This window comes from Lissotriton vulgaris, chromosome 8 (genome assembly GCF_964263255.1).
Source record: "Lissotriton vulgaris chromosome 8, aLisVul1.2, whole genome shotgun sequence".
Taxonomy (NCBI): Eukaryota; Metazoa; Chordata; class Amphibia; order Caudata; family Salamandridae; genus Lissotriton; species Lissotriton vulgaris.
Genome location: NC_141696.1, coordinates 50989278 through 51015521, shown reverse-complemented (window position 1 = coordinate 51015521; position 26244 = coordinate 50989278). Strand labels below are relative to the sequence as shown.

The window sequence follows — 26244 nt, the reverse complement described above, 5'->3', positions numbered from 1 at the left end:
CTTCGCGCTTTCAAAATGCGTGTTCGCATGATTTTTCCCCCGAGCATGCAAACAGCGATCGCAAACAGGAAAAAAGCATTGCAAATGGGCGGAACAAGCAATTCCGCATGTTTGCGGAACTTTTGCTTGATTGCGGAGATTTTTTACCGTTTTGCGCAGCTTTGTGTGGCAACTAAGCAAATTTCGCCCACCCCTATGTGTCACCAGCTGCCGAGTCTAAGCTTGCCACCTCAAGCCCTCCAGAATTGGGCACTCGTTCTGTGCTCTACAGATCTCCTCCCTGGTAGGCCTACCCTCAAATTGCCATCCAGCAAGCTCAGGTAGGCCTCACAGGGTGGTAATATCTTCCCCGGTAGGGTCCAGGGTGTCTTCCTTAGTCATCCCTTCCTCCTGGACTGTGAGAGTTTCAGGGGCTGGTTTTTCCATGCCTCCCCTCTTCTTGGCAGCTGCCTGGGCCATTTCCAAGGCTCCAGGCCTTCTTGACTTAGCTGTTGGGTAGCCGTGATCCCTGCGGTCAGGGACACCGACTCAGGCAACCCTAACTTCTCAAAGTGTGACCTGAGCTATACTTCCTTCCAGATCCAGATCATTACCTAATAGTCTACAGGCATGGTAGGTCTCATAGCCAAATTTAGAGAACCTGAAACCCCACCCCCCACCCAAAGGCAGAAAGAGCCATTGGGTACTGCTTTCCCGGTTGCCTGCAACTACAACCTGGTGAAATGTTTTGGGGATTACCTGCTCTGAAGACACAAGATGACAATTTACATAAGTCATACTGGCTTCTATGTCCCTCAGTGTCTCCACTCTCTGCCCATTTATGGTGACCCACTTCCTGCGCTTTTAAGTATTGGAAGGCATATGGGCTTTGGGCACCATCCCATTATCACCCAGGGACAATAGGGTAACCTCTGCTCTGCTCCCCACACTATCTGGGCAGATCTCCTCCCAAAATGTTATGCCGCCCAAAACTTGGGTTTGTCTACTAGTGGAGGGTTTTACTCTCTTGGGCCTCTTGGCATCCCCCTTCACATGCCCATACTTGTAGAACTATTTTGGTGGCCTCTCCTCCCTCTTTTGTCTGGTAGGAACCCTGACCTCCCTTTTGAAAATCCTCCCAGATCCCCTTTGGACACTCTGGTGCTGACCCAGAGGTCTGCTTCCTTTGTAAGCTCTGAGAGGTCAGTTAACTTGCTGTCAACAAGGTGTTGACGCAACTCTGTGAAGCAAGTACTGAGCATGTGCTATGGTTGATAGGTCTAACATGAAGCATATCTAGATAGAGATAAAGTATATCCTTTGCATGATATCTCAGAAGTTTGGAAATGTGCAGAAAGGAGAGCTGGCTCTGTACTTCTACTTTCCTGATGTATGTTAGCTTTCTCTGCAATCTCTGTTTTCGACCCATATTTTGCCTCCTCTCTTCAATGCTGTTGTATTCTTTATGTTTCTGTTATTGCCTCTTTCCCCCATGTATTTCACTCTTTAATCTGATGAAGGTTGTGCTTCTTATTTTATGTCTCTTCTTTTTTAGATTCCCACATCAGCATTCCAGTGGTGTGTGTGGCATTGGAAGGAGGGAAAGGCACTCTGGATGTAAGTTCAGTGTAAGGTAGAGGGGAAGAGGTAGAGCATATGAAGGGAACAGAGAAAGAAGATTGTTAAGAAGCATTGACAAAGCCAATAGGTCTAGCTGAAATGTGTTTATGTTTATTTGCCTGTTATATTATTGTGTTTAAAAGTTTGGGTGTTTGAAATTGATGTATTGCAGTTATTGTAATAATGTTGTAAGAGAATGGGTGATTGAATCATTGGCAGGGTCGGACTGGCATATAGGGCAGTCACGCAGTGCTCGACGAGCTGGTCTGACAGGTCAATTTGTGGGCTCTTGTTTTGGCTGTTTGTGGGCTTGTTTTATGGTCTGCTGCGCCAGTTTTTACTGTTGATTTCCCTGATATCAAAACAAACATTACCTGCAGTGACCGCAATGCCATGCAGTCTTCCATACCTTGCAAAATACTTATACAGAGTGTGTTTACAAGTTCAAAACTGCCCCTATTTGTAAACACGCGCCACATTTTTAGCTATATATTTCACAGATGAGGACCAATATTATTTTGCTGCTCAGGCCTATTTTCTGCCCCAGTCTGGCCATGATCATTGGTCAATCAGTGTAGTTGCACTGGGCCCCATAGACCTGAGGGGCCCACTAAACCCTGAATATGTGTGTGTTTTCCAATTAAATTAGGAGTCGCAGGATCCATTTTCTTCCTTGCACTAGTGCCCATGACACTCTGGCTACTCCACTGAAAGCGAACACTGCTACTCACACGGAGGTGCACGTCGTGTGATGCTGCACTGTAAGAATTTGTACTTAAGACAAAGGTTTTTATGAATATTAAAAAAACAAGGGCTAGGAAGAGCGTGTGTAGGGTCGGCAAAAGGTGTTTTGAGTAGTGGTCTGACTTCAGCGTGTTTCCAGGTGTCGGATATGTTGCATTGGTGATACAAGTGTTAAATAAGGTGGTAAGTTCCTGGCCAATCCTTTGGTTTCCGAGGGTGAAGAAGTGGTGTGGCAATGGGTCTGTTTGAGCTTCCGAGTGATTGGATTTCATGGTGGAGGTGGTATCCTGGGTGGAGAGGATGTTCCAAGTGGTCAGTGTGTGGTTTGCGTCAGTTGCGATAGTGGCATATCTATTGAAGAAGTCCGTAGGTGTGGGTTGGGATTCGAAGTTTCTATATATGGTTGCGATCTTGTTGAGGAAGAAGTGGGTGAGGTTGTCGCACAGCTCCTGTGAAGGTATGATGTTGTGTTCAATGCCAGCGGGGTTGTAGAATTCCTTAACAATGTTGAAAAGTTCCTTTGTGTTGTTGGTGCTGGTTTCGATGCATGATGCCAGTGTTGTCTTCTTTGTTTCCCTCATCAGACGGTGATAGAGGTTGAGGGAGGCCTCAAAGGCTGCCCTGTCTGAGGTGTCCTTGCTGGCATGCCATCTCTTCTCCAACTGTTTGCTATCCCGTTCCGCGGTTCTGAGTTCTTGGGTGTACCAGCTGGCCTTTCCGGAGGATTTTCTCTGGATGTTGCTCTTGATGGGGACAATACTGTCTGCATAGTTGTTGATCCATGTGTTGAAGTTTTTCACTTTCTGCTTGAGGTTGGTGGCGGTAGCTGGGTTGGAGTTGTTGAGGGCGTTCACCCAGCTGGTCTCTCAGCGTTTGTTCCACCTCATGTGGGGGGTGTAGGTCATCTTGTGGGTGGTGGTGCAAGGGATTGAAAAAGAACAAATTGCATTAGCTTTCTAGGAGGGGTATGCACATTTTGGAAGGCTTTCCTCCATAATTGTCCTGAAGGTTTTTTAAAAAATGTGCAGGCTTTGTAAATTTTACTTAAGACTGCAAAGATTTTCAACACAAAAATGTGTGAAAAAAGTTCAGCAAACTTACAGCCTGATTCATGTACATGCCGTTTTGCGTGTCCCTAATAGCGAATAATAGCGACTCGCTATTGAGGAAACGCAAAACGGCATTCATGTACTTTTCGGGGAAAAAATAGCGACTCGCACGCGGGCGCTAAAGCCATTAGCGACCTACAAAAAACGCAGAATAATCGCTATTTCCGGCCACCAGCGATCGGGATTGCGACTCGCAATCCCGATCGCACGGGATTGCGACTCGCAATCCCGTGCGATCGGGATTGCGAGTTGCATTCTCACGGGATCTGGAAAACCGGAAGACGCATTCCGAGCACCGTGATGACATCACAACCAGGAAGCAGCCAAATCCCACCCCCAAACACCACAGTGACGCTATCATTCGAGTGTACACGACGGAAAGCTGCCGCTAAACCTCCGTTAGCGACTCCCGACCCGGCCGAAATAGCGACCGCCATGTCCGACGAACCTCTGCCTGGCCCCAGCAACAGCGCTGGCCGCAAGCGCAAACTAAAGTTCTCCGAGCAGGAGCTGGAGAACCTTATAGAAGGGGTGGTGGCCAAACACGACCAGCTCTTTGGTGCCAACTCCAGGAGGGTCCCAGAACAGGAGAAGCGGAGGATCTGGGTGGGGATTGCCTCCAGCGTCAACTCTGTGGGCGTTGCGGACAGGTCGTTGGAGGAGCTGAAAAAGCGCTGGTACGACCTCCGAGGGCGTGCCAAGGAGAGGGTGGCGGAGCGCCTTGGTGAGGCATCAGGCACTGGAGGTGGTGGACCGACTGTCCCACCCAACACCCCCCTGGAGGACCAGGTAGAGGACACCTTGGAGAGGGAGGCGTGTGTTGGCGTGACCACTCTGGACTCCTCCCGCCCCACCCAAGACACCCAAGGTAAGTGGCATGCGACTGCGACCCTGTCCCCTATGACCGTCCCTGACCAAATAGGCTCACTCATTGGCCCTTAATCATGCCTATGTTGTGCATCAGGAAATGCCCTGAGGCATTGTGGGAGACGTAGTATGTCCACAATGTAGTAGTACCACAATGCGGCCAGAAAGGTTCCTAAGTGCGCAAATCCACAGCCATCCAGGGAATGTCACCCAGCATGCATGTAACATCTGCACGTCTGACAGTCACATGCACCTAATGAGTATCCACTTACCCTCACAGGTGCGGATGATAGCAGTGACAGCGAGAGGCTACTGATCGATGAGGAGGCCCAGGAGGAGGAATCCCTACCCGCTACCCAGCCACCAGCCCCTGCCGCTGCGCCAACACCAGCAGCCAGGCCCCCCACCTTACCTGCTGCAACATCTGCAGGCCCACCGGCTGCCAAGGCCAGGCCCCCCACCTTACCTGCTGCAACATCTGCAGGCCCACCGGCTGCCAAGGCCAGGCCCCCCACCTTACCTGCTGCAACATCTGCAGGCCCACCGGCTGCCAGAGCCAGGCACCCCACCAATGTGCCTCCAGTGCCTGCCGCACCTGCAACACCAGCTGCTACACCACCTGCAGCTCGTCCAACACAATCTGGGCCAGCCACATCCGCTACACAGCGGCCGAACAGCAGGAGGGGCAATGGGCATCTCCATGCCTGCATGAGCGTGGAGCGGCGAATGCTCCGTTTACACCAGCGCCAGTCGCAGCAGCAAGGAGCCATCCAGCTCCAGCTGCATAAGATCGGCCGCAATGTGGCGGGAGTCGGCGAGCGGGTGGACCGCATGACGGCGGCCATGGAGCGCATGACGGCGGCAATGGAGGACAATACTGCAGCGCTGGTGAAGCAGCGCAGTGTTGCAAGCAGGCGCCACCACCAGCTGTTGAGCCGGCTGTCGAGCTATAGTCGCTCAAATTATGTGGCAGCAAATGCCACCACCCAGCTGTCGCGGCGCTCTCTGACCCAGCAGCACCAACTGGTCCAGTACTGCGAGGACATTACCCGGGTGCTGGAGCACTTGACCACCGCCGTGATCCCACTGCATACACCTGTGCTACCGGCCATCGTAGGGGGAGATGATGCGAGTGAGGCTGCCTCCAGCGTGAGCAGCAACTCTGCCACGCAGGCCCCCCCACCTAGGCGCAGCACCAGGGCTACGCCTGGTACAGCTGCCCAGGATGAGGAAGAGCCTCACAGGCGCCTGGGAATTGTGCGCCGGAGGCGCCAATGACATTGTGTCAGGGACACAGGCGCAGGCTGAAGCTAAGCCTGCCATGAACCTTTACATGCAGTATGCAGGAATACTGGATTTTGAAAATAGTTGTTACCATGACCCTTTTATCTTGTGATTCAAACAAATACATTTATTTTGCTGCACACATTCGCCTTGTGTAATCATTACATTTTGCATGCAATTGTGATATGTGGGGTGGGGGAAGGGGGTGGGCTAGAAATTGTTAGCTGTGATGTGGTTGCGACGTCTGTGGCCTTCAGCTGGGTTCTCCCCGCGTGCATGGTGCTCATGTGCTGGTGGCCGGTCGTCCCCCTCAGATTCACTGCCTGAGATGTCAACTGGTATCCGGCGCTTGGTTGCAATGTTATGAAGCATTGCACAGACAGCCACAATGCGGCAGCACGCTGCAGGACTGTAATACATGGCCCCACCTGTCTTGTGCAGTATACGGAACCTGCTCTTGAGCAGGCCAAATGTCCTTTCAATACAGTTCCTTGTCCGGATGTGCGCAACATTGTAGCGCCATTGCTGAGGTGTGGCAGGGTTGAGGTAAGGGGTCAGGAGGTATTCCCGTAGGGCGTAGCCACTGTCACCTGAATGAGAGGAGCAGATGTTGATTGCCTGTGCAGCGCAGTTACTTCATAGCAATGTGACATTGTCGACAAAGTGTACTTACCAAGTAGGTGTCCTTCCCCATACTCTCCCCTGATCAGTCGTGTGTGGAGTCCGCTGTGCCTGAAGATAAAGGAGTCATGGGTACTCCCTGGGTACTGGGCCACAATGTCAGTGATGATGGTCTTGGCATTGCAGACCATCTGTATGTTGAGGGAGTGGTAGGACTTCCTGTTGCGGTACATATACTCCTTGCCAGCTGGTGGGCAGATGGCGACGTGGGTACAGTCTATGCAGCCGAGGACATGGGGAAAATGGGCAACATTATAAAATTGTAGTTTAGTGAGGTCCAATTCCTGTTGGCTCGTGGGAAATGTGATGTGCCGGTGGAGCTGGCTGAGCATGGCGTCAACAAAAGTGTGGAGGCAGCGTGACATGGTGGGCTGGGATATCCCCCCAGCAGCGGCTACTATGCCCTGGAAACTGCCGGAGGCCAGGAGGTGCAGGCTGCACAATACCTGCACATGTGTGGGCACAGAATTGTTTCGCCTTGTTGGGTGCTGCATGATGGGGTCGAGTTCTTGTATCAGCCAGGTGATCATTTCCCCATTCAGCCTGTATTTTGCATAAATCTGTTCTCTGGTTTGGCCCAGCAAGGTGACCCGCTGCCGGTAAATCCTTGCCTGCCTCATGCGTCTCCTCCGTGCTGCTCGCTGTAGCCTTCGCCGCCTCACCACCATGTACATCCCAGGCATTGTGGAACGCCTAATGCTGCTGCTGAATGTCCTTATGTTTGATTGGTCAGGCCTGGACCTGTTGGTGATTGGCTAACAGTTTTTCAAATTTAGCTTCATCATGGCTTTTATGGTTACCGCCTGCTTTGAGTTGTCCTTAAATTGCGCCGCGCAAACGTGCGATTTAGCGCTTTTTCGCTAATGTATTTCTTTCATGAATGCCGATTGAGACAATATTGCGTTTCGCTAATCATTTCGCAGATTCCGTGGTTGGTCGCTATTTCCGTATCGCTAATGCTCGACTTCCCGGAGTCTGCGACTATTACAGCGTAATCGCTATTCCAATCGCTATTATTTTTTAGCGATTTCGCTATTTCGTACTTGAATGCCAATTCCGTGTTTTGCACCCGCAATTGCGTTTTCGCAGCCATTGCGGGCGCTATTTCGCTTCATGAATCAGGCTGTTAGTTTTTGGGGGAATGATGCCCAGCAAAACCAGCTGTCAGTTGCTGATATTTTGCAAAGGTGGCACACCTATACCTTTGTGAAATTGCTAAGTATGACAGCATGTCAGAAGATTGCCAGTATATATGGTTTTGCAGACTTGATGTGGCATTTTTCCATGTTCTATAACTAAAGCGCTACAGATGAACCAGGAGCGGTGTTAATGCCCTTAGGATTTTGGTGCTGCCCGCTGGATGTGGTCATTCAAATCAGTTCAACATTCGATAACACTTCAGAATCTGAATGTGAAACACACTGGCCTTCGCAATAAAAACAGACAAGTATGAAACCCAAAGCCAGGATGGTTTATTAAAGGCTATAATCATTACAAAAGACACAGCCCAACTGTTAGACTCAATCAGTTAATGAAATGAAATGAATTTGTACTTGTAAAGCGCACTTATACCCCAACCGGGGTTTCCTGGCACTGTACGCATACCGCTGTGGAACCCTTCCTGGCTTTTCCCTGTAAAATGTCCACCCCAAGGTGAAGCCAGGCATCCTGGGGCCGTTGTGGAGATTAAGCAAGCTATTGCCCAGAGTTGCAGAGTGGGGCCCATGATTAGAATAGGCACCGAGGCGAGAATTATCAGGTCCGAGGGAACTGAGCCCAAAACCCAACGAGACGGGAATTGAACCCTGGTCCCGGGCCAGACCTCTGCATCAGGGTCTGCTGCTCTATCCATTGAGCCGCACTTCTCCACTTAGACACTTAAACCAATAAAATAGCATTAGGCTCAAAATCAATGCATGAAAAGAATCCAGCATAGCTCACCCCTAAGGAAATGAATGAGTCGTAAATTAGAGGTCAGACCGTCAGAACAACGTCTCCTATAGATCAGGGGAGAGTGATCCCAACCCCCTCTGGACAGGGCTCATATTGTTGGGTGAAATACAGTGTGATTCATACATCTGGTGTGAATGTCCAAAGGTCTTGAAATCCCATCCAGTCATGGTAAAGAAAGACCACTGCAGTTTAAGATCATATTTGTCAGCTCTATCCCACAGATTCATATAATGCAGTTCCCATCCTCACTGCTTCTGAGACTCATCAGTAGATAGTACAAATATTGTTGAAAATCAAGGTTAAGTTCTCATGAGAGTCACATTGTGGTCCCAACAGGTGAGACCTTGGGAAAACATTCACTCTGCTAACACAGCATGAAAACGAAGTTTTTGAACGAAGCATCATGTTGTACATGAGAGAATGACATTGTATTTGAAAACATTGCTTACAAAATAACTATTGTGTGTTGAGTGCATGAGAGCCGACTGTGTGCAGGGAAAGGTGGCTGCAGAAAGCAGCAACCATTTGAAATTGAAGCCTATATTTTAATGTTAAAATACACACATTTCAGTAGAATATCTTTAATTCATTTATGTGTACTTTGCTTTGTGTTAATACAATTATGTGTTTTCATGAAAAATGCTAAAAACCGCACTCATGGTTTTTGGCGCTGTTTGCCATCTGTTTTAAGGTTCAACATAACTCTGGGTGCAGAAATATTGGAAATCCTGGGGTTGGGGGTAAATGCATTGTCTGTGTGGATATTGATACTTTTATGTTAGGAAGACACAAGATATTTCTGTTATCAATAACAATGATTACACTGGAGTAGAATTAACATATATCAATAATGCATGTCCCCATTGTGGATGGAGGCTGCAGAGTTCCACGCCTCTGCGTAGTCTCCAGTGACTCGTGACCCATGACCCCGCCTCCAGAATGGCGTTCGTGTTTCCGAGACGATAGCAAGTTGCCGAAGATTGCTGCCTTGAGGCTGGGAGCCGCGAGCGAGGAATGCGGGTAAACGAAACAACTGCGGCAGGAAATCTTTGAAGACAGCGACGAAGAGGAGCCGTCTAAAGCTCTGCCCCGCTGATTCGGTCTGTCCTCTCGCTACGATACGCTACCTGGCTGCCCTCCCGAGGTGAGCTCATTTCAAGCAGCGGTAACACTGCTGGGTCAGCTGGGCTGGATACAAGGCTCGTGGAGTAGGGCTAGCTGGGCAAAAGGGGAAGAAAAAACGTCATTGGATCCAAATGTTGCTGGGAAGTTGAACATAACGCCTAATAGAATCAACAAGTGAAAATTGGCTAGTCGCTAGGTGACAGGCATTTAATTAAGAGTCTGGTGCAGCAAAAAAGCAACTGTTGTCTCTCAGCATTTGGACCCTGCAAGGATTTGCGAGGAGTTATTTAGTGAAAACTTTTGGTGGTCATTCAAAACCCGCAATGGATTTCTGCAGTTGCAGTTAAAGTTTCAAAAGCCTTTCACAAAAAAAATATATATATAATAACGAACTAAAAACAAAAAAGGGAAGGGGTGCGCTTATAAAAATGGGCAAACCACTAAAGGAGTGTGATGATGCGGTCAAACTTAGTAAAGTGGAAGCGGCTGCCCGACAGAAGGCTAAAACTCGTCTCGCTTTGGCTAGAAAGGCGGCACGCAAGGCTGCTAAGGATAAAAATAAAGATGGCAACAGGGAGGAAAGCCCTGCAGTTGAAGATACAACACCCGAATCTTCAGATGATGAACCGCCCCCCCCCTCTACCCCCCTGCAGCACGAAGAACAGCAAAAGGCAGCAATAGAGGGGGGCAACATGGACGATATCAATACTGTAGATTCTTTTCCTCAATCAGAGGTGGAAGTTCATCCTCAAACTCCTAATCCTTCCCCAATTTTGGTCTTGCCAGCGCCTCAGACAGAAGAATAGAGGAGAAAAGGAGAAAGAGTGGTACTGGAGGGAAGGAAGTGAAAGACTTTCCACTTTTCGCAAAAAGAACAACTCCAAAATCTATCCCTCCTCATTCTTCACAGCCTCCTTTGGTCTCTATCACTTTGGATACACCAGCCCCTAGTGCCTTATCTAAAGGCCCGACATGATAGTATCTGTACCCCAAACTCAGCTTTCAACAGCAAACGAGGAAACAAGTGATGGGGAAATCATGCAAGTTACAACTCCCGGGAACGAAGGAGCAACAGGGCTCGACTCAAGTCTACTGGGCTCTGAAATGAGATCTGAAGCGAAATACCAGCTAGACATTCGTGAGATGCTCAATCTAATTCTCGACGAGATCCGCGAAATTAAAAATAATCAGCGAGCGGAGCTAGCTGCCATTCACGCCAGAATAGATAAGTTGGAGGAATTAACATTGGCACTTCCTAATAGGGTTAAGGAAGCTGAGTCAAGGATATTTTTCCACCCTAAGCGTGGAAGGGTATACTCAGATGTGAGTCCCTTGCTCATTGCACCATCAGGATTCAAGCAAACCGGGCCGAAGACGGCTGTAATGCCAGAAACCGGCCCCCGGGAGCTTGTTTCCTTCCCAGTGTAAGAATTGGCTTTTGTAGTTTGGTTTGCCCTGTTCCCATCATGCACTGGGACAGGAACAGACTAATTTGCATACAGCCAGGTTCTGAAACTGGGATGGTGCAGTGAGCTAAAATACGGTGTTGGATCTAGCCCTGATCTCTTGACTGGGTGAGAGTTTTCTGCTTAATTCAGAGACGCTGTCCCTCACCACCCCTTGTTGTAAATATTGTTGTCCACCCTAAGCGTGGAAGGGTATACTCAGATGTGAGTCCCTTGCTCATTGCACCATCAGGATTCAAGCAAACCGGGCCGAAGACGGCTGTAATGCCAGAAACCGGTCCCCGGGAGCTTGTTTCCTTCCCAGTGTAAGAATTGGCTTTTGTAGTTTGGTTTGCCCTGTTCCCATCATGCACTGGGACAGGAACAGACTAATTTGCATACAGCCAGGTTCTGAAACTGGGATGGTGCAGTGAGCTAAAAAACGTTGTTGGATCTAGCCCTGATCTCTTGACTGGGTGAGAGTTTTCTGCTTAATTCAGAGACGCTGTCCCTCACCACCCCTTGTTGTAAATATTTTTGTCCACCCTAAGCGTGGAAGGGTATACTCAGATGTGAGTCCCTTGCTCATTGCACCATCAGGATTCAAGCAAACTGGGCCGAAGACGGCTGTAATGCCAGAAACCGGTCCCCGGGAGCTTGTTTCCTTCCCAGTGTAAGAATTGGCTTTTGTAGTTTGGTTTGCCCTGTTCCCATCATGCACTGGGACAGGAACAGACTAATTTGCATACAGCCAGGTTCTGAAACTGGGATGGTGCAGTGAGCTAAAAAACGGTGTTGGATCTAGCCCTGATCTCTTGACTGGGTGAGAGTTTTCTGCTTAATTCAGAGACGCTGTCCCTCACCACCCCTTGTTGTAAATATTTTTGTCCACCCTAAGCGTGGAAGGGTATACTCAGATGTGAGTCCCTTGCTCATTGCACCATCAGGATTCAAGCAAACCGGGCCGAAGACGGCTGTAATGCCAGAAACCGGTCCCCGGGAGCTTGTTTCCTTCCCAGTGTAAGAATTGGCTTTTGTAGTTTGGTTTGCCCTGTTCCCATCATGCACTGGGACAGGAACAGACTAATTTGCATACAGCCAGGTTCTGAAACTGGGATGGTGCAGTGAGCTAAAAAACGGTGTTGGATCTAGCCCTGATCTCTTGACTGGGTGAGAGTTTTCTGCTTAATTCAGAGACGCTGTCCCTCACCACCCCTTGTTGTAAATATTTTTGTCCACCCTAAGCGTGGAAGGGTATACTCAGATGTGAGTCCCTTGCTCATTGCACCATCAGGATTCAAGCAAACCGGGCCGAAGACGGCTGTAATGCCAGAAACCGGTCCCCGGGAGCTTGTTTCCTTCCCAGTGTAAGAATTGGCTTTTGTAGTTTGGTTTGCCCTGTTCCCATCATGCACTGGGACAGGAACAGACTAATTTGCATACAGCCAGGTTCTGAAACTGGGATGGTGCAGTGAGCTAAAAAACGGTGTTGGATCTAGCCCTGATCTCTTGACTGGGTGAGAGTTTTCTGCTTAATTCAGAGACGCTGTCCCTCACCACCCCTTGTTGTAAATATTTTTGTCCACCCTAAGCGTGGAAGGGTATACTCAGACGTGAGTCCCTTGCTCATTGCACCATCAGGATTCAAGCAAACCGGGCCGAAGACGGCTGTAATGCCAGAAACCGGTCCCCGGGAGCTTGTTTCCTTCCCAGTGTAAGAATTGGCTTTTGTAGTTTGGTTTGCCCTGTTCCCATCATGCACTGGGACAGGAACAGACTAATTTGCATACAGCCAGGTTCTGAAACTGGGATGGTGCAGTGAGCTAAAAAACGGTGTTGGATCTAGCCCTGATCTCTTGACTGGGTGAGAGTTTTCTGCTTAATTCAGAGACGCTGTCCCTCACCACCCCTTGTTGTAAATATTTTTGTCCACCCTAAGCGTGGAAGGGTATACTCAGATGTGAGTCCCTTGCTCATTGCACCATCAGGATTCAAGCAAACCGGGCCGAAGACGGCTGTAATGCCAGAAACCGGTCCCCGGGAGCTTGTTTCCTTCCCAGTGTAAGAATTGGCTTTTGTAGTTTGGTTTGCCCTGTTCCCATCATGCACTGGGACAGGAACAGACTAATTTGCATACAGCCAGGTTCTGAAACTGGGATGGTGCAGTGAGCTAAAAAACGGTGTTGGATCTAGCCCTGATCTCTTGACTGGGTGAGAGTTTTCTGCTTAATTCAGAGACGCTGTCCCTCACCACCCCTTGTTGTAAATATTTTTGTCCACCCTAAGCGTGGAAGGGTATACTCAGATGTGAGTCCCTTGCTCATTGCACCATCAGGATTCAAGCAAACCGGGCCGAAGACGGCTGTAATGCCAGAAACCGGTCCCCGGGAGCTTGTTTCCTTCCCAGTGTAAGAATTGGCTTTTGTAGTTTGGTTTGCCCTGTTCCCATCATGCACTGGGACAGGAACAGACTAATTTGCATACAGCCAGGTTCTGAAACTGGGATGGTGCAGTGAGCTAAAAAACGGTGTTGGATCTAGCCCTGATCTCTTGACTGGGTGAGAGTTTTCTGCTTAATTCAGAGACGCTGTCCCTCACCACCCCTTGTTGTAAATATTTTTGTCCACCCTAAGCGTGGAAGGGTATACTCAGATGTGAGTCCCTTGCTCATTGCACCATCAGGATTCAAGCAAACCGGGCCGAAGACGGCTGTAATGCCAGAAACCGGTCCCCGGGAGCTTGTTTCCTTCCCAGTGTAAGAATTGGCTTTTGTAGTTTGGTTTGCCCTGTTCCCATCATGCACTGGGACAGGAACAGACTAATTTGCATACAGCCAGGTTCTGAAACTGGGATGGTGCAGTGAGCTAAAAAACGGTGTTGGATCTAGCCCTGATCTCTTGACTGGGTGAGAGTTTTCTGCTTAATTCAGAGACGCTGTCCCTCACCACCCCTTGTTGTAAATATGAGTCAAGGATATCAGGCTTGGAAGATCAAATGAATATGGTATCAGGAGCGACTAAAGAGGCTACAAAGAAGAGGATCTCTATGGAAAATAAACTCGAGGAGTTGGAGAACCACTTTCGTAGATCAAACCTGAGGATTGTGGGGGTCCCGGAAGGAACAGAAGGCTCGGACACAGTACAATGGGTTAACTCCTTCATCCAAAAAGTAGTCCTACCAGACTTTGAGGGAGACTTAACGATAACAAGGGCCCACAGAGTACCAGCTCAGCTTTTTGCGAATTCTCCATTTCCAAGAACTATCTTATTGAATTTTGCGGATTTCAGGATTAAGGAGCGGATTCTCTCGAAAGCCTATCAACAACGTCAGTTCGCTATTTCTGAAACTACAAAATGTAGGATATTTTTGGACATGACAGCGGCTGCGGCCAAAAGAATGAAAGAATTTGTAAAATTGCTGCAGCTATTTAAAGCCAATGGTGCCCAGGCTTCGATTGCGCAGCAATCGAAGCTGAAGGTTCTTGTAAAGGGAAAATTCTTTCTGTTTACTGATATAGAGGAGGCTCAGACTCTTCTCAATGAGATATCCACAAGGGCTTAGGCTTAAAGGCTTAAAGGAGATTAAATGTAAGGAATCTGAGTTTTTGCTAGCAAAAAGGAATAATCAAAAGGCGGGTGCTCCTGGGTTAATGGGTCACATCAGGGTGTAACAAGAAGACACCCGAAGAAGCAAATGGAGGGAGGGATGTGGGCTGTGTGGACGGGGAGGGGATTCCCATGTTCCAGGGGGGGTTCAGGGCGGGGGGGGGGGGTAAATGCAGTAAACAAAAGCAAGTACAGTAGGTTTGCTATTCTTAAAATTTGTTGGTACAGAATATGTTTAAGATTTTTTAGTTTTATAGATGAGATTTGATCCATGCAATATCCTGTCCATTAATGCGAATGGGCTGCTCAACAAACAGAAGTACTGTGCCCTTTTGAAATGGGCAATAGCCCTTAAGCCCCAGGTGGTCTTCCTTCAGGAGACACACCTGAAAACAAATTCTCCAAAGTTGTTTCTGCCAAGATGTTTCTCCCATGGTTTTTTTTTCCTCAGCCGGGGTTGCACAGAGGGGTGTCGCTATCTATTTCTCAAGGAATCTACCTTGGGAAATCGTGCGGATGCAAAGAGACTCTTAAAGGTAGATGGCTTTGGGTTGTAGTAAAATTGCTGGGAAAGGTATTCAACTTTGTAAATTACTATGGCCCAATTTTTGATGACACCTCGGCCCTGACTGAAATTTGTGAAATCTTGAGGGGTACTTTAGGGCAAATTATAGTAGGAGGCGATTTTAATTACATCCAGGATCTAAAGAGGGATACCTCTAACAAGGACAAGAAACAACTAAAACCAAAGACGAAAGTGGTGCTGGAGGCTTTTATGTCAGAATACCAATTGCGGGACTCTTGGCGCTCCCTGAATCCCAATACAGAGTCCTACACATGTTATTCTAATAGGTTTCATACAGCCTCCAGAATAGACTTTTTTCTATTCTCTAGATCACTTCAAATTTCCAGCGCATTGATAGGTTGTAATCCCTTTTCAGATCATGGGAGGGTTGAAATCGAATTGATTCTGGAGGGTATAGAGGGGGTGCGTTCTAGGTGGCAGATGGATCGCACCCTTTTACAGAATACAATATGGGTAGAGGGCTTTAAAGATTGGATAAAAGATTTTTTTGTAGTAAATAAGGATTCAGCAGAGCCTTTTGCGGTATGGGGTGCATTTAAAGCAGCAGCCTGGGGGCAGATTATAGCATTTAATCTGCCCAAGGCAAATGTTCGAAAGGGGAAAATATCTGCCCTTCAGTGTGCTGCTGAGAAGGAGTATGCATTAAAACTGAATAAAATGCCTAATAAATGGGAACAAGCCAAAGTATTGCTCAGGGACTTTTTTACTCTGGAAGAGATAAACAGCTCAAAGGCCTTTCAGCAAAAGCTGTATGAAGATAGTCAACTGATGGGGAAGCTTCTGGCTAATTCGATTCGAAAAAAACAAGAGTCTTCCATCATTTTGAAAATTCAAGATCCTCTGGGTGGAACAGATACTCGGAGCGAGGGGATCGCGAAAATATTCCTTGATCATTACGAGAGAATTTACTCTACAGATAATTAAGTGGAAGAAATATTGATCAAGGAATATTTTGATAATCTGGATATTCCCCAAATCTCCGATTCTAGGCGCAATCAAATAAGCTGCGAAATAAGTTCCCTGGAAATTCAAAATAGTATAAAAGAAACAGCGGGAGCAAAAGCTTCAGGTATGGATGGGTTCCTGATCAAATTTTATAAGGTGTTCTTGAAGGAATTAGAAGATCCCTTGAAAAATTTATTTAATTATATTAGAGTAGGCGGTAAGGTTCCTTCTGAGTTCAAAGAGTCCACAATTATTAGTTTTGTTAAGAAAGATAAGAATCCGGAGGATGTGAATTCCTTTAGACCAATTAGTCTATTGAACTCAGACTATAAGGTTCTTATGAAAATCGGGGCTCAAAGATTTGTGTTCGCAGCCCAGGAGGTAATACACCAAGACCAGACGGGGTTTATAGCCGGTCGATATATGGCAGCTAACACAGAATATTTGATACAGACGCTAGACTATTTTAATATTAATTCAATCTCTGCATGCATCTTAATGATTGATGCAGAAAAAGCATTTGATTTAGTCAACTGGTCAGTTTTATTTTCTTCCCTGGGTTATTTTGGGTTCCCTGCCCCAATTATTAGTATGATACAGAATATTTATGAAGGGACATCAGCCCCGGTGATAATCAATGCCAGGCAAGCAGGGAAGATAAAAATAAATCGCGGCACTAGGCAGGGTTGCCCCTTATCTCCCCTGCTTTCTACCTTTTTTATCGAACCTCTGGTAATAAAAATAAGGAATAATGATGCAATATTTCCCCCAATTGCTGGAATGTCAAAGTTAAAACTGTTTGCGGACGATATTATCCTGTATATGGCTCCCGATAAAGAAAATATTTTACATCTCATGAAAGATCTCAAGGAATATGAAAAGATTGGGGGCTATAAGATCAATGAGAAAAAAAAGGAAGTTCTTATTTTAAATTCAAATTTAGATTTTCTTCCGTTAGACCTTCAGCCTCAAGCAGAAAAACGTGATCCAATAAGATACCTAGGGATTTATGTGACCAGGGAGTATCAAGATCTTTTTCGACTGAATTATATAAAAACGAAGAACAAAATCAAGAGCTTGTTTGAACAATGGGACCTATTGCCCTTGTCTTTGATTGGCAGAGTGGCTTTGATAAAGATGAACGTACTGCCTTTGCTTTTATTCTTGTTTAGTAATATTCCAATTAAAGTCAATATGGCCTTTTTTAATGAACTTGAATCCATGATGAGATTTATTTGGAATAAAAAGGCCTCAAGAGCCAAGCTCTCAGTGGTACACATCTCTGTAAACCAAGGTGGGCTCGCTCTTCCCCATTTTAAAACATATTATGAAGCAGCTTTTTTCGACATAGTGGCAGGATTATTAAGGATTAGACAGACAAGAGACAATTTTTTTTGAGTAGAATGCTTGAGGAATCAGGCTCTCAAATGTTTTTCTTTTTAAAAACTGCAAAGCTTCCTAAGAAAACAAGATATAAGACACTGATAGGGTATTCATCAAGATTACGGCTTTTATTTCTAAAATACGGCTCAGATGGATCTATTTATTTGAAATTGGTAGAATGTGCTAAGATGGGTCTTAAGATATCTTTGAATCACCTGTTAGAATGGGAATCTGCCGGATTTTGTGAAATAAGGCACCTACTTATTACAAATACGGTAAGTGGCTGGCAAACAGTAACAGATAGAGCACATCCCAGACGGCTCATGTTTTTTGAATACCTACAACTGATTTATTTTATAAGAAAAGAAATAGGAGGGTTAGACACAACACCCAATGTTTTGTTAACAGCTCTATATGGGGCGAAACATAAGGGTATTGGATTTTGGTATAAAAAGCTACTCCCTTCTGGATCATCTGCTATAATTGTTAGTCATTTAGAAAAAATAAGCCTCACGTTACAGTGCGTTTTTTCAGATAAAGACTGGGAAGTTATATGTCATTTAGGAAACAAAGCACTCCGAGCAGCTAATTATAAACGAATGTCCTTTTTTTCTCGCTGGCTGTTGTACTATACCTCAGAGGCCTTGCAGAGAATATTCCCTGAATGTGAGAATATATGTTTTAGATGTAAAACTAGGGGTCAGGGTGGCTGGTATCATATCTTCTTCTCTTGTCCAAAGTTAGAATCCTTCTGGAAGGGGATTTTCGCAGACTTGGAGATGGCAACTGGGAAAATTGTACTACCAGAGGCAGAGGTGGCCCTTTTTGGTATCTGCAAAGAAAGGAATAGGTTTAACAAATCAGAAGAAGTGTTTATTTTTATCTCTACGGTCGTAGCACGGTCTTTGATTCTACAAAATTGGAAATCTACGGTGATCCCATGTCAATTAAAATGGGTTAATAAAATGAGAAGAACATGTAATTTTGAGAGAGCTTATGCAGGTAGGGGGGGTGCGATTGCAAGATTTGAAAGGAATTGGAAATATTTTGAGAAGCTTGAATCGATAAAAGGAAGTTGATTGTTTTATTTAAGTCAATTTTTAGATGGTATTGCTTTTGCACTTTAAGAACTGCAAGTATATATTTGCTGTATTATATCAGCTGTTTGTGCACGTTATCGTATATATTAGCCAATTTTGCGCGATACTGCATTTGCACTTTAAAGAAATGTAATAATATCTTTGCTGCTATATATCGGCGGTTTCTGCACTTTATTGCACCAGTCACTTTATATATGCCAATTTTGCACGTTACTGCACTAGCACTTAAAGAATTGCAATAATACTTTCGCTGTTTTACATCGGCGGCTCTCATACCTCATAGCACTAGCACTTTATGAACAGTATAGTAATCTTGATGTTTTTTTACCAGCTGTTTTTATATTAGTCAATTTAGCACGTCTTTGTACCAGCACTTTAAGAATGGCAAAAATATCTTGGATACTTTTGTTGCACTATGCCGGTAAGTTTGTATGAATTATAGTAGAAATTTTGTAGTATAATATCAGCTGGTTTTCTTGTACTAGCACTTAAATATTGGTACGCTCAGTCGTACGCTATTGCAGTTTGTGTACTTGTTCGGTGGTATTGTATTGTCTAGTGTTGCCTTTTGTATATTGTCTGGAAATTTTTGTCTAATTATGAAGAACATAATGTACCAATGTTTTCCTACGGCTTGTTCAATAAAAAAAAGTTAAAAAAATAATGCATGTCCTCCTGGTTTCAGACTATCCATCAATCCATGAACAACAACACGCCTTGTGTAGTGGTAGAGGGCTCCGGGCGCGTTGCTGATGCCATCGCCCGAGTGGCCAACCTGAAGAGCACAGACATCACCACAACCCTCGTGAAGGACACACTCAGCGGTCTCTTTGAGGAGCATTTCACAGACAAGATCATTGTTGAGTGGACCAGGAAGGTGAGAGTGCTAGAATGGAGGTTCTTGTGTTGTGCTTGCTTTTGGAGTAGTGTTTTGAAACAGGATACAGTATCCAGTGTTGAATCAGGCTTCCACTGTAGGGTATCTGATTGTACCTGGGCCCTTGCTTCTGAAGAACAAAATCAGGTGTTTGACTGTGGCTCTCCAAGAAAAGGTTTGTTGAACTGAGGTCAATTACTAATTTCTGAGAAAAACAACAAGCACTGACAAAGTCAATCAGTCAGGTTACAGAGTAGTTTTATGTCTTATATCCCCTAAGCTTGCATGTAGGCATCAAAATAGGTAGGTAGCACAGAGACACAGAACAAATTGTGTGCATGCATTTGTTACAACTTATGGTTGCAGGTACATTAAAGACAGCGTATTGCCTTTGCCAATGCTGTTCATATTTCATGAGGTATCTTTTTATTAAAGGTAATGCATTGCAATTGCAATTCTAATTTCTGTGGCAGTATATTGTACAAAAGGCAAACTTGTTGCAGTAATTTGTATTTAACATCAGCTCAGTGATATGCGTTTTCGCTTGCGACATCTTTGTTTGGCATTCATGTTACAAATTAAAAATTCTCTTAAGGTCAGTTCAGCCTTTCATTCTTCCAAGGTCTACATATTGAGTATAATTAACATAGGTAAGAGTAACACCTTTAATTTGTGTTGCCTTGTAACATCAAAATGACTCCTTCAAGCACTATATGTGAAAAGGTTAATATTGGTATTAGTGAATAGTAATGCAATTGATTTTTTGCAGACTCCGACATTGTAGAAAACTGTGTTCTTGTTGCAGTACACCCCCTCCTTTTTGTCTGGTTTTTGATGCAACTTTTTTTACTAAAGAGTACTGAGTTCCTGCTAGCCAGGTTCCCAGTACCAGTGTTCTTTCCATAAAACTGTACAATTTCCCACCCGATTGGCAATACCTTTAGCATCCTCTATAAGTTCCTAGTAAATGGTACCCCTGGTACCTAGGGTCTGAGACACTAAAGAGGGTCCCCAAGGTCTGCAGCACAAATTGTGACACACAAGAGGACCCCTCACCAAGTACAAGTAATGCTGCCATTGAAAGCTACGTGTCCTGGGCAAAAGAAGAACCAAGAGGACTCCGACCCCACCAAAATCTGATGCCGCCAAACACTACTGCATCTGAGCCCCTCAGAACGTTTTGAAGTGGGCAAAAGGTGTCCGCTTGGTCCCCAAGCCCTCAAAGTACCAAGTCCACTGTGGAGTGACTCCTATATTCCCCGACGTTGCATGCAGCCTCTGTGGGCAGGCCCCCTCAACTGCGAGTGTAAGCAGACGGAGAGACCTGACACCCCAAAGACCCTCTGCACCTGGACGCCCGTCCCGGAGAGAAGAGGATCAAAGGTGTCCCCACATCCCCTAACATCGCAAGAACTGAAGCCACTCATTGGTCACACTTGACTGGTCTCTCAGTCCCCTCCACCAGCCTCTTTCTGCGGCGGCTGTTCTCCGTAGGATAACGTTTGGTACCCAAAGCTGTGTGGCACCTCTGAACCTGGCTGCCCAAGAACCTCTGGTGGTGTTCTGCTGGTGCTGCCTTGGACCTTGCCCACTACTCACCTTAACTCTTGGAGAAGAGTCCCATAAGTTGCTGACAAGAACTGGTAAACCACATATGATTTTCCTCCCATAGGTTAACATGGCAGCCTCTGGAAATTGCACTGTCAACTTTTTTAACTGAAAATAATGCACTTACCTGAAAAATGTTCTTCTAATGCCTAAACATATATAAAGATACTTGTTATGTTTATGTAAATGTACATGTATTTATATAGCGCAAATCGCCCACATTGCAGGCATCTATGCGCTTGCTTAGGGAACCCGTCCTGGTATTCCCCTGTGAGATACCCCGGCAGGGTATCCACAAGTTGAAAGCCAGGCATCCCGCCGCGAGGGGCCGTTGTGGAGATTAAGCAAGCTATTGCCCAGAGTCGCAGAGTGTGAACCCATGAGTCGAGTAGGCACCGGAGTGAGAATTATCGAGTCCGTGGAATTAATGAGCCCAACCCCCGTCGGGGTGGGGAATTGAACCCTGGTCCAGGGCCGATCTCAGCTTCCGGGTCTGCCGCCTCTAACCCCTGAGCCACACTTCTCCACTAATTGGTGTGGATCTCCTTCTTGAGTGGTGTGTCTCATTTATGGACCATTGTGTCTATTTTGAGACATCTTGCACTCCTCTGTTATAAACCTAAGGCGGCTCAACCACACTACCCCTTAGGATGTCCATAGCAAGTCCCCTGTCCACTCATACGGGAACCCCTGGACTCTTTACACCATATATCTCATTTTGATATATAATATAAAGAGCCCGATTCCTACAAACATATATCGCACAAAGGGGAGCAGAGCGGCCTATGGGGAGCTAGGATCATTTCCCAAAAGGGCTCCTGTGTGAAAGGCGACGAGGTTGTTACTAGGTCTATAATATGTGTAGGAATGATTCTTCAGAGGCTCAGGTGGGGTTTCATAGGCATCAGTTTGTTCTCTGACTCTCTAACTAACTATCCGAGAATTGATCTGAGAGTGAGTTCATTCTTGTCTAGTCTTTGCTTCAGCCTGGTGCAGCAATGATGACCTCTCACTTACTGTTGAACTGTCACTGTTAACGATGTGACTTTTGCAGCATTGTGCACTGTCTGTGCATGAGTTCCCCACAGTGGCACATAGCAGTAATGGAGCATAAAGTGTCAAGATGAGCCAAGATGTGTGCAAAGAATGGCGGCTGGCATGGTCCTTTGTGAGGTATGGAGCCTGAGAAAGAACCCTTCAGCCTCACACAATCTGTACCATTTTCTGACCAGTACTTTGTCAGCATGGCTCATATTCTAATGACAAAGCTTGTAAAAATGGATAAAATATCTAACGATGGTGTGATAGATACGCTTAACAAAGCATGTTGGGGTTGTGGCCAGTGCCCGGGGACAATAGCTGATTTTTAGCAAATGTCTGTCATACACCCGGCTCATTTTGGAGTTTTGTTACATCTTCGACAAGAAGATCAAATCCAAGACTGGCAGTCCTTGGAGGGAAGAAGATGCTGTAGAAAAACAAAATCCAAGGAGCATCCCAACACTTAAAGAGGAACTATTAGTTGGTGGTAAATAACGAATTCCTATGTAAATGCAAATATGTGCATTTGCACCTGTGCCATGTGACAGCCATACATGCCCTTAGGGCATGTATGTGTGCCACATGTGCACACAAGCACTAATCAGGGGAACAGCAGGGTCTCAAAGTGACACCCTGCCACCCATGACTTTTTTCCAATTTTACCGAATAGGTAATTACTGATTCGTTAATTTACATTCATTCCTATGGGCCTCCAGGCCCATAGGAATGAATGGCAAATACTGAATCGGTTATTACCGATTCGGTAAATACCGAATCTTAACGATTCGGTATTTTTTACCGAATAATTACCTACATTGCATTTACCGATTCGAAAATACCGAATCGGTAAAATTCAGTATTTTCGAATTGGTAAATCTAAATTATATACATCTAGCCCTGTATGCCTTATAGATCTGATTCTCCATGGATGGACAGCTATTCACCTCCTGACTCAGGGCACAAAAATAACCACAGTCTTGATGCAATCAGATATCAACAGGAAAATGAAACACGTCCATGAACTCATTGGGAGAGTCAAGAAGGCTGAATCAAGAAGCAAAGAGGAAGAAAAGTTCAAACTCCAAAAAGAATCATGACATATTTCAATTAAAGTCAGTATTCTAGAAAGGGAGTTGACCAATTTGAAGGATAGCAAAACCAAAGATAACTTAAGAATTTTTGGTCCACCAGAAGGTTCTGAAAAAAGTACATGTGTAGAGGTCCTCAAGTCTTGGATGCCCTGCATATTGAGTCTCATGATTGACAGAGATTTTGAGATTGAAATGGCTCATAGAGTACTGGTAACACAACCAAAGACAGCAATATTCTCTAGAGTAGTATTATTCAAGCCCCGTAAATTCCAAAACATGGACCACAACTTGGCTTATATGAGGAAGCACCAACATTTTACGTGGAATGTTGCCAGAACTGGACTGTTACAAGATTATTCCAAATTCATCATTAAGGGATGGTAGGTGGTCTATCCATGAGGAAGATTCTGATGTTATCTTTGCACACCCTGCTCTCTTCAGGATTACGCATAAAAGCACGTGTCCTATATTCAATTTGCCATCAGTCTTAAAATACTTCCTTTCAAACTTATCAAAGTGAGAGAATGTCAGTTGAAATGGGTCCTGCCTCTTTATATTCTTGATGTGATCTTTTTAAGTTTCGCTAACTTACTGTTATGTCACTGTTAGACTTACATGGTGAACATTGGGACATACTAGTTACCATAATGTAAGAAAATTAGTTGTTAGTTGGAGGGAAGATGAGTCCTTTCCACGTAGTAAGACCAACATCTTCTGAGGTCCAACGAGAAGTTCATTGAAGAAACCTAGGCTCAACCCCGGTAGCTATGGCACAGACCGGATAGACTTGATGTAAGGAAAAGTCTGTCAAATATATAGTAGTACCAAAACAATTAAAACGTCAAAACACAACAAATTAAAAATTATGCAAGCAATTTATAAATAGAGAAAACTTTAATCAGAAAACTGACCCATAAATGAATAAAATCCAATAAGCGCAAAAAGAGACATGATTTTTTTAAGTTTCAGGGCATAAAGCACCAAGAACAAAATCAACTGTCTAACAGAAGTCCCTGTATATGGTTGACAGGTCCTAGGCACTATTTCAGGCCTACTACAATGGAGCAAAGGTCGGATCCACAAGTTGGGTCATGCCTGTCAAATATTTTACCTTCTGACTTAGTCTCTGAAATGGAAGTCGAACTCCTCTCGTGGGGCAAGGTTGAAGACAGTACTCGGCAAAACCCTCTCACAGCCAGATAGCTGTTTAATGAGAATTTGGTGAAGCTGTTGCTTTTTACAGCAAATGCTCAGAATGAGAAGATTCAAGTTTGTGTACGCCAAAGTCCTCTTGTTGGTCAGATACTTTTTGCATCTTTGCTCTGTCAAGATTTCTGTCTTTGGATTCAATCTTTTTATGGAGCTCAAAATCTTCCAGTGGGACAAGCCTAAGGCTATATCTGATGAATTCCTCTCAAAATTGGACACCTTTGCTGTGAGGTTCTATTGAAGTTCAGCAGGTCTTAGGAGTCCAAAAATGTTCTAATCCCGACTTTCGGCAGCAGATCTTCTTGGTCTCTTCTAAGGCTCCCCAGAACACAGGGACAGCACTCAAGGGTCTTGGCTCATTCCTCCAGAGGCTACCAACTGAGTTCAGTCTATGTCCAGTTTCTACTGGTCAGCTAAGCACTCTAGGAAAAAGGCCTCTTGCATCTTGATATGTCCCTATTGCCACAGAGGGGGTCACCCAAGTGACCCTTGGAGTCCACTTCTCATACCTCTCTAGACGTAAGAGGAGGTCCAGCCTCTCAGGTCTCCACACAGGTCACAGACCTGTTATATTCCTTCTTTGATCCACTTATGAGCTGTGGGGTGATGTGCCACTTTTGTAGGATTCACTAGGCAGTGGGTGGGAGGTCACTCCTGACACACTAACCAATGAGAAAAAAGTTCCCAGCAGCGACCCTTCCCTCTTGTGCAGCGCATCCTGTTTGCCTTACTGCAAACTACTGATCCATGAACTATTCTGGGCCAAATACAATATGGCAGCACCCATGTTTAGGGACATGATGAGCAGCCATCTCCACTTCAACAACCCCAAACTGGTTCTGGGACCAGCTTCCCCTCCCTCTGGGCTGGCGCCAAGCTGGCTAAAGATGGGCCATGGACCTAAGACACTCTTCCCAGGTCTCCCCACGTCCTTAACTATGAGTGGGCAGGCCTCGTCCTGGTCCCTTTCAACTTAATGAAGTTCCTGATCCCTCCCCAGCTGCCTTTCCTGGGCTGATAGGAGTCACGTACCTTAAGTCAAGTCAAGTCAAGTCAAGTCAGATAATTTATATAGCGCACTACATACCCAGAGGGTCTCAAGGCGCTTAGGAAGGGGAGGAGGATTACTTGTCAAATATCCACCTTTTAAGTTACTTGATGAATGCTAGATGGTTCTGGGTAAGGCGAAGGTCAGCGGGGAGTGAGTTCCATGTTTTGGCAGCCAGGTATGAGAAGGATCTGCCTCCCATGGTGGTCTTATTGATGCGAGGTACAGTGGCGAGGGCTTGGCTGGAAGAACGTAGTTGGCGGGGGGGGGGTGCAGAAGGACAGTCGTGAGTTGAGGCATTCTGATCCGATGTCGTAGAGTGATTTGTGTGCGTGGGTTAGCAGTCGGAAAGTGATTCTCTTATTGACGGGTAGCCAGTGGAGGTCTTTCAGGTGACCAGAGATATGTTCGTTGCGCGGGATGTCTAATATGATCCTGGCTGAGGCGTTTTGGATTCGTTGGAGTTTCTTCTGGAGTTTAGCGGTAGTACCTGCGTAGAGGGTGTTTCCGTAGTCCAGTCGGCTCGTGACCAGGGCATGGGTGACTGTTTTTCTGGTTTCGGTGGGGATCCAGCGAAATGTTTTTTTGAGCATGCGAAGAACGTTGAAGCAGGATGAGGAGACGGCGTTGACTTGTCTGTTCATTGAGAGTGAAGAATCCAGGATGACGCCTAGGTTCCGTGCGTGGTCTGTCGGGATGGGTGCATTTCCAAGGGCTTCCGGCCACCAAGAGTCGTCCCATGCAGAGGGGGATGTACCTAAGATGAGGACTTCTGTTTTGTCTGAGTTCAGTTTCAGACGGCTTTGTTTCATCCATTCGGCAACTTCTTTCATTCCTTCGTGTAGGTTAGTTTTGGCGGTGCTGGGGTCATTGGTGAGAGAAAGGATTAGTTGAGTGTCATCCGCGTAAGAGATGATGTTGAGGTTGTGTTGGCGGGCGATGGC

The 26244-nt window shown here is 45.9% G+C and overlaps 1 protein-coding gene across 1 annotated transcript in view; it reads left to right on the top strand.

The window, feature by feature from the left end:
• The window catches only part of LOC147693360 (transient receptor potential cation channel subfamily M member 2-like), a 374197-nt gene that overhangs the window by 172947 nt on the left and 175006 nt on the right, over positions 1-26244 (top strand). The window contains exons 6-7 of the mRNA XM_086933683.1: positions 1535-1596; positions 19112-19303. Of these exons, the coding sequence (XP_086789809.1) occupies positions 1535-1596; positions 19112-19303 (254 nt within the window). The remainder of the gene's footprint in view (positions 1-1534; positions 1597-19111; positions 19304-26244) is intronic.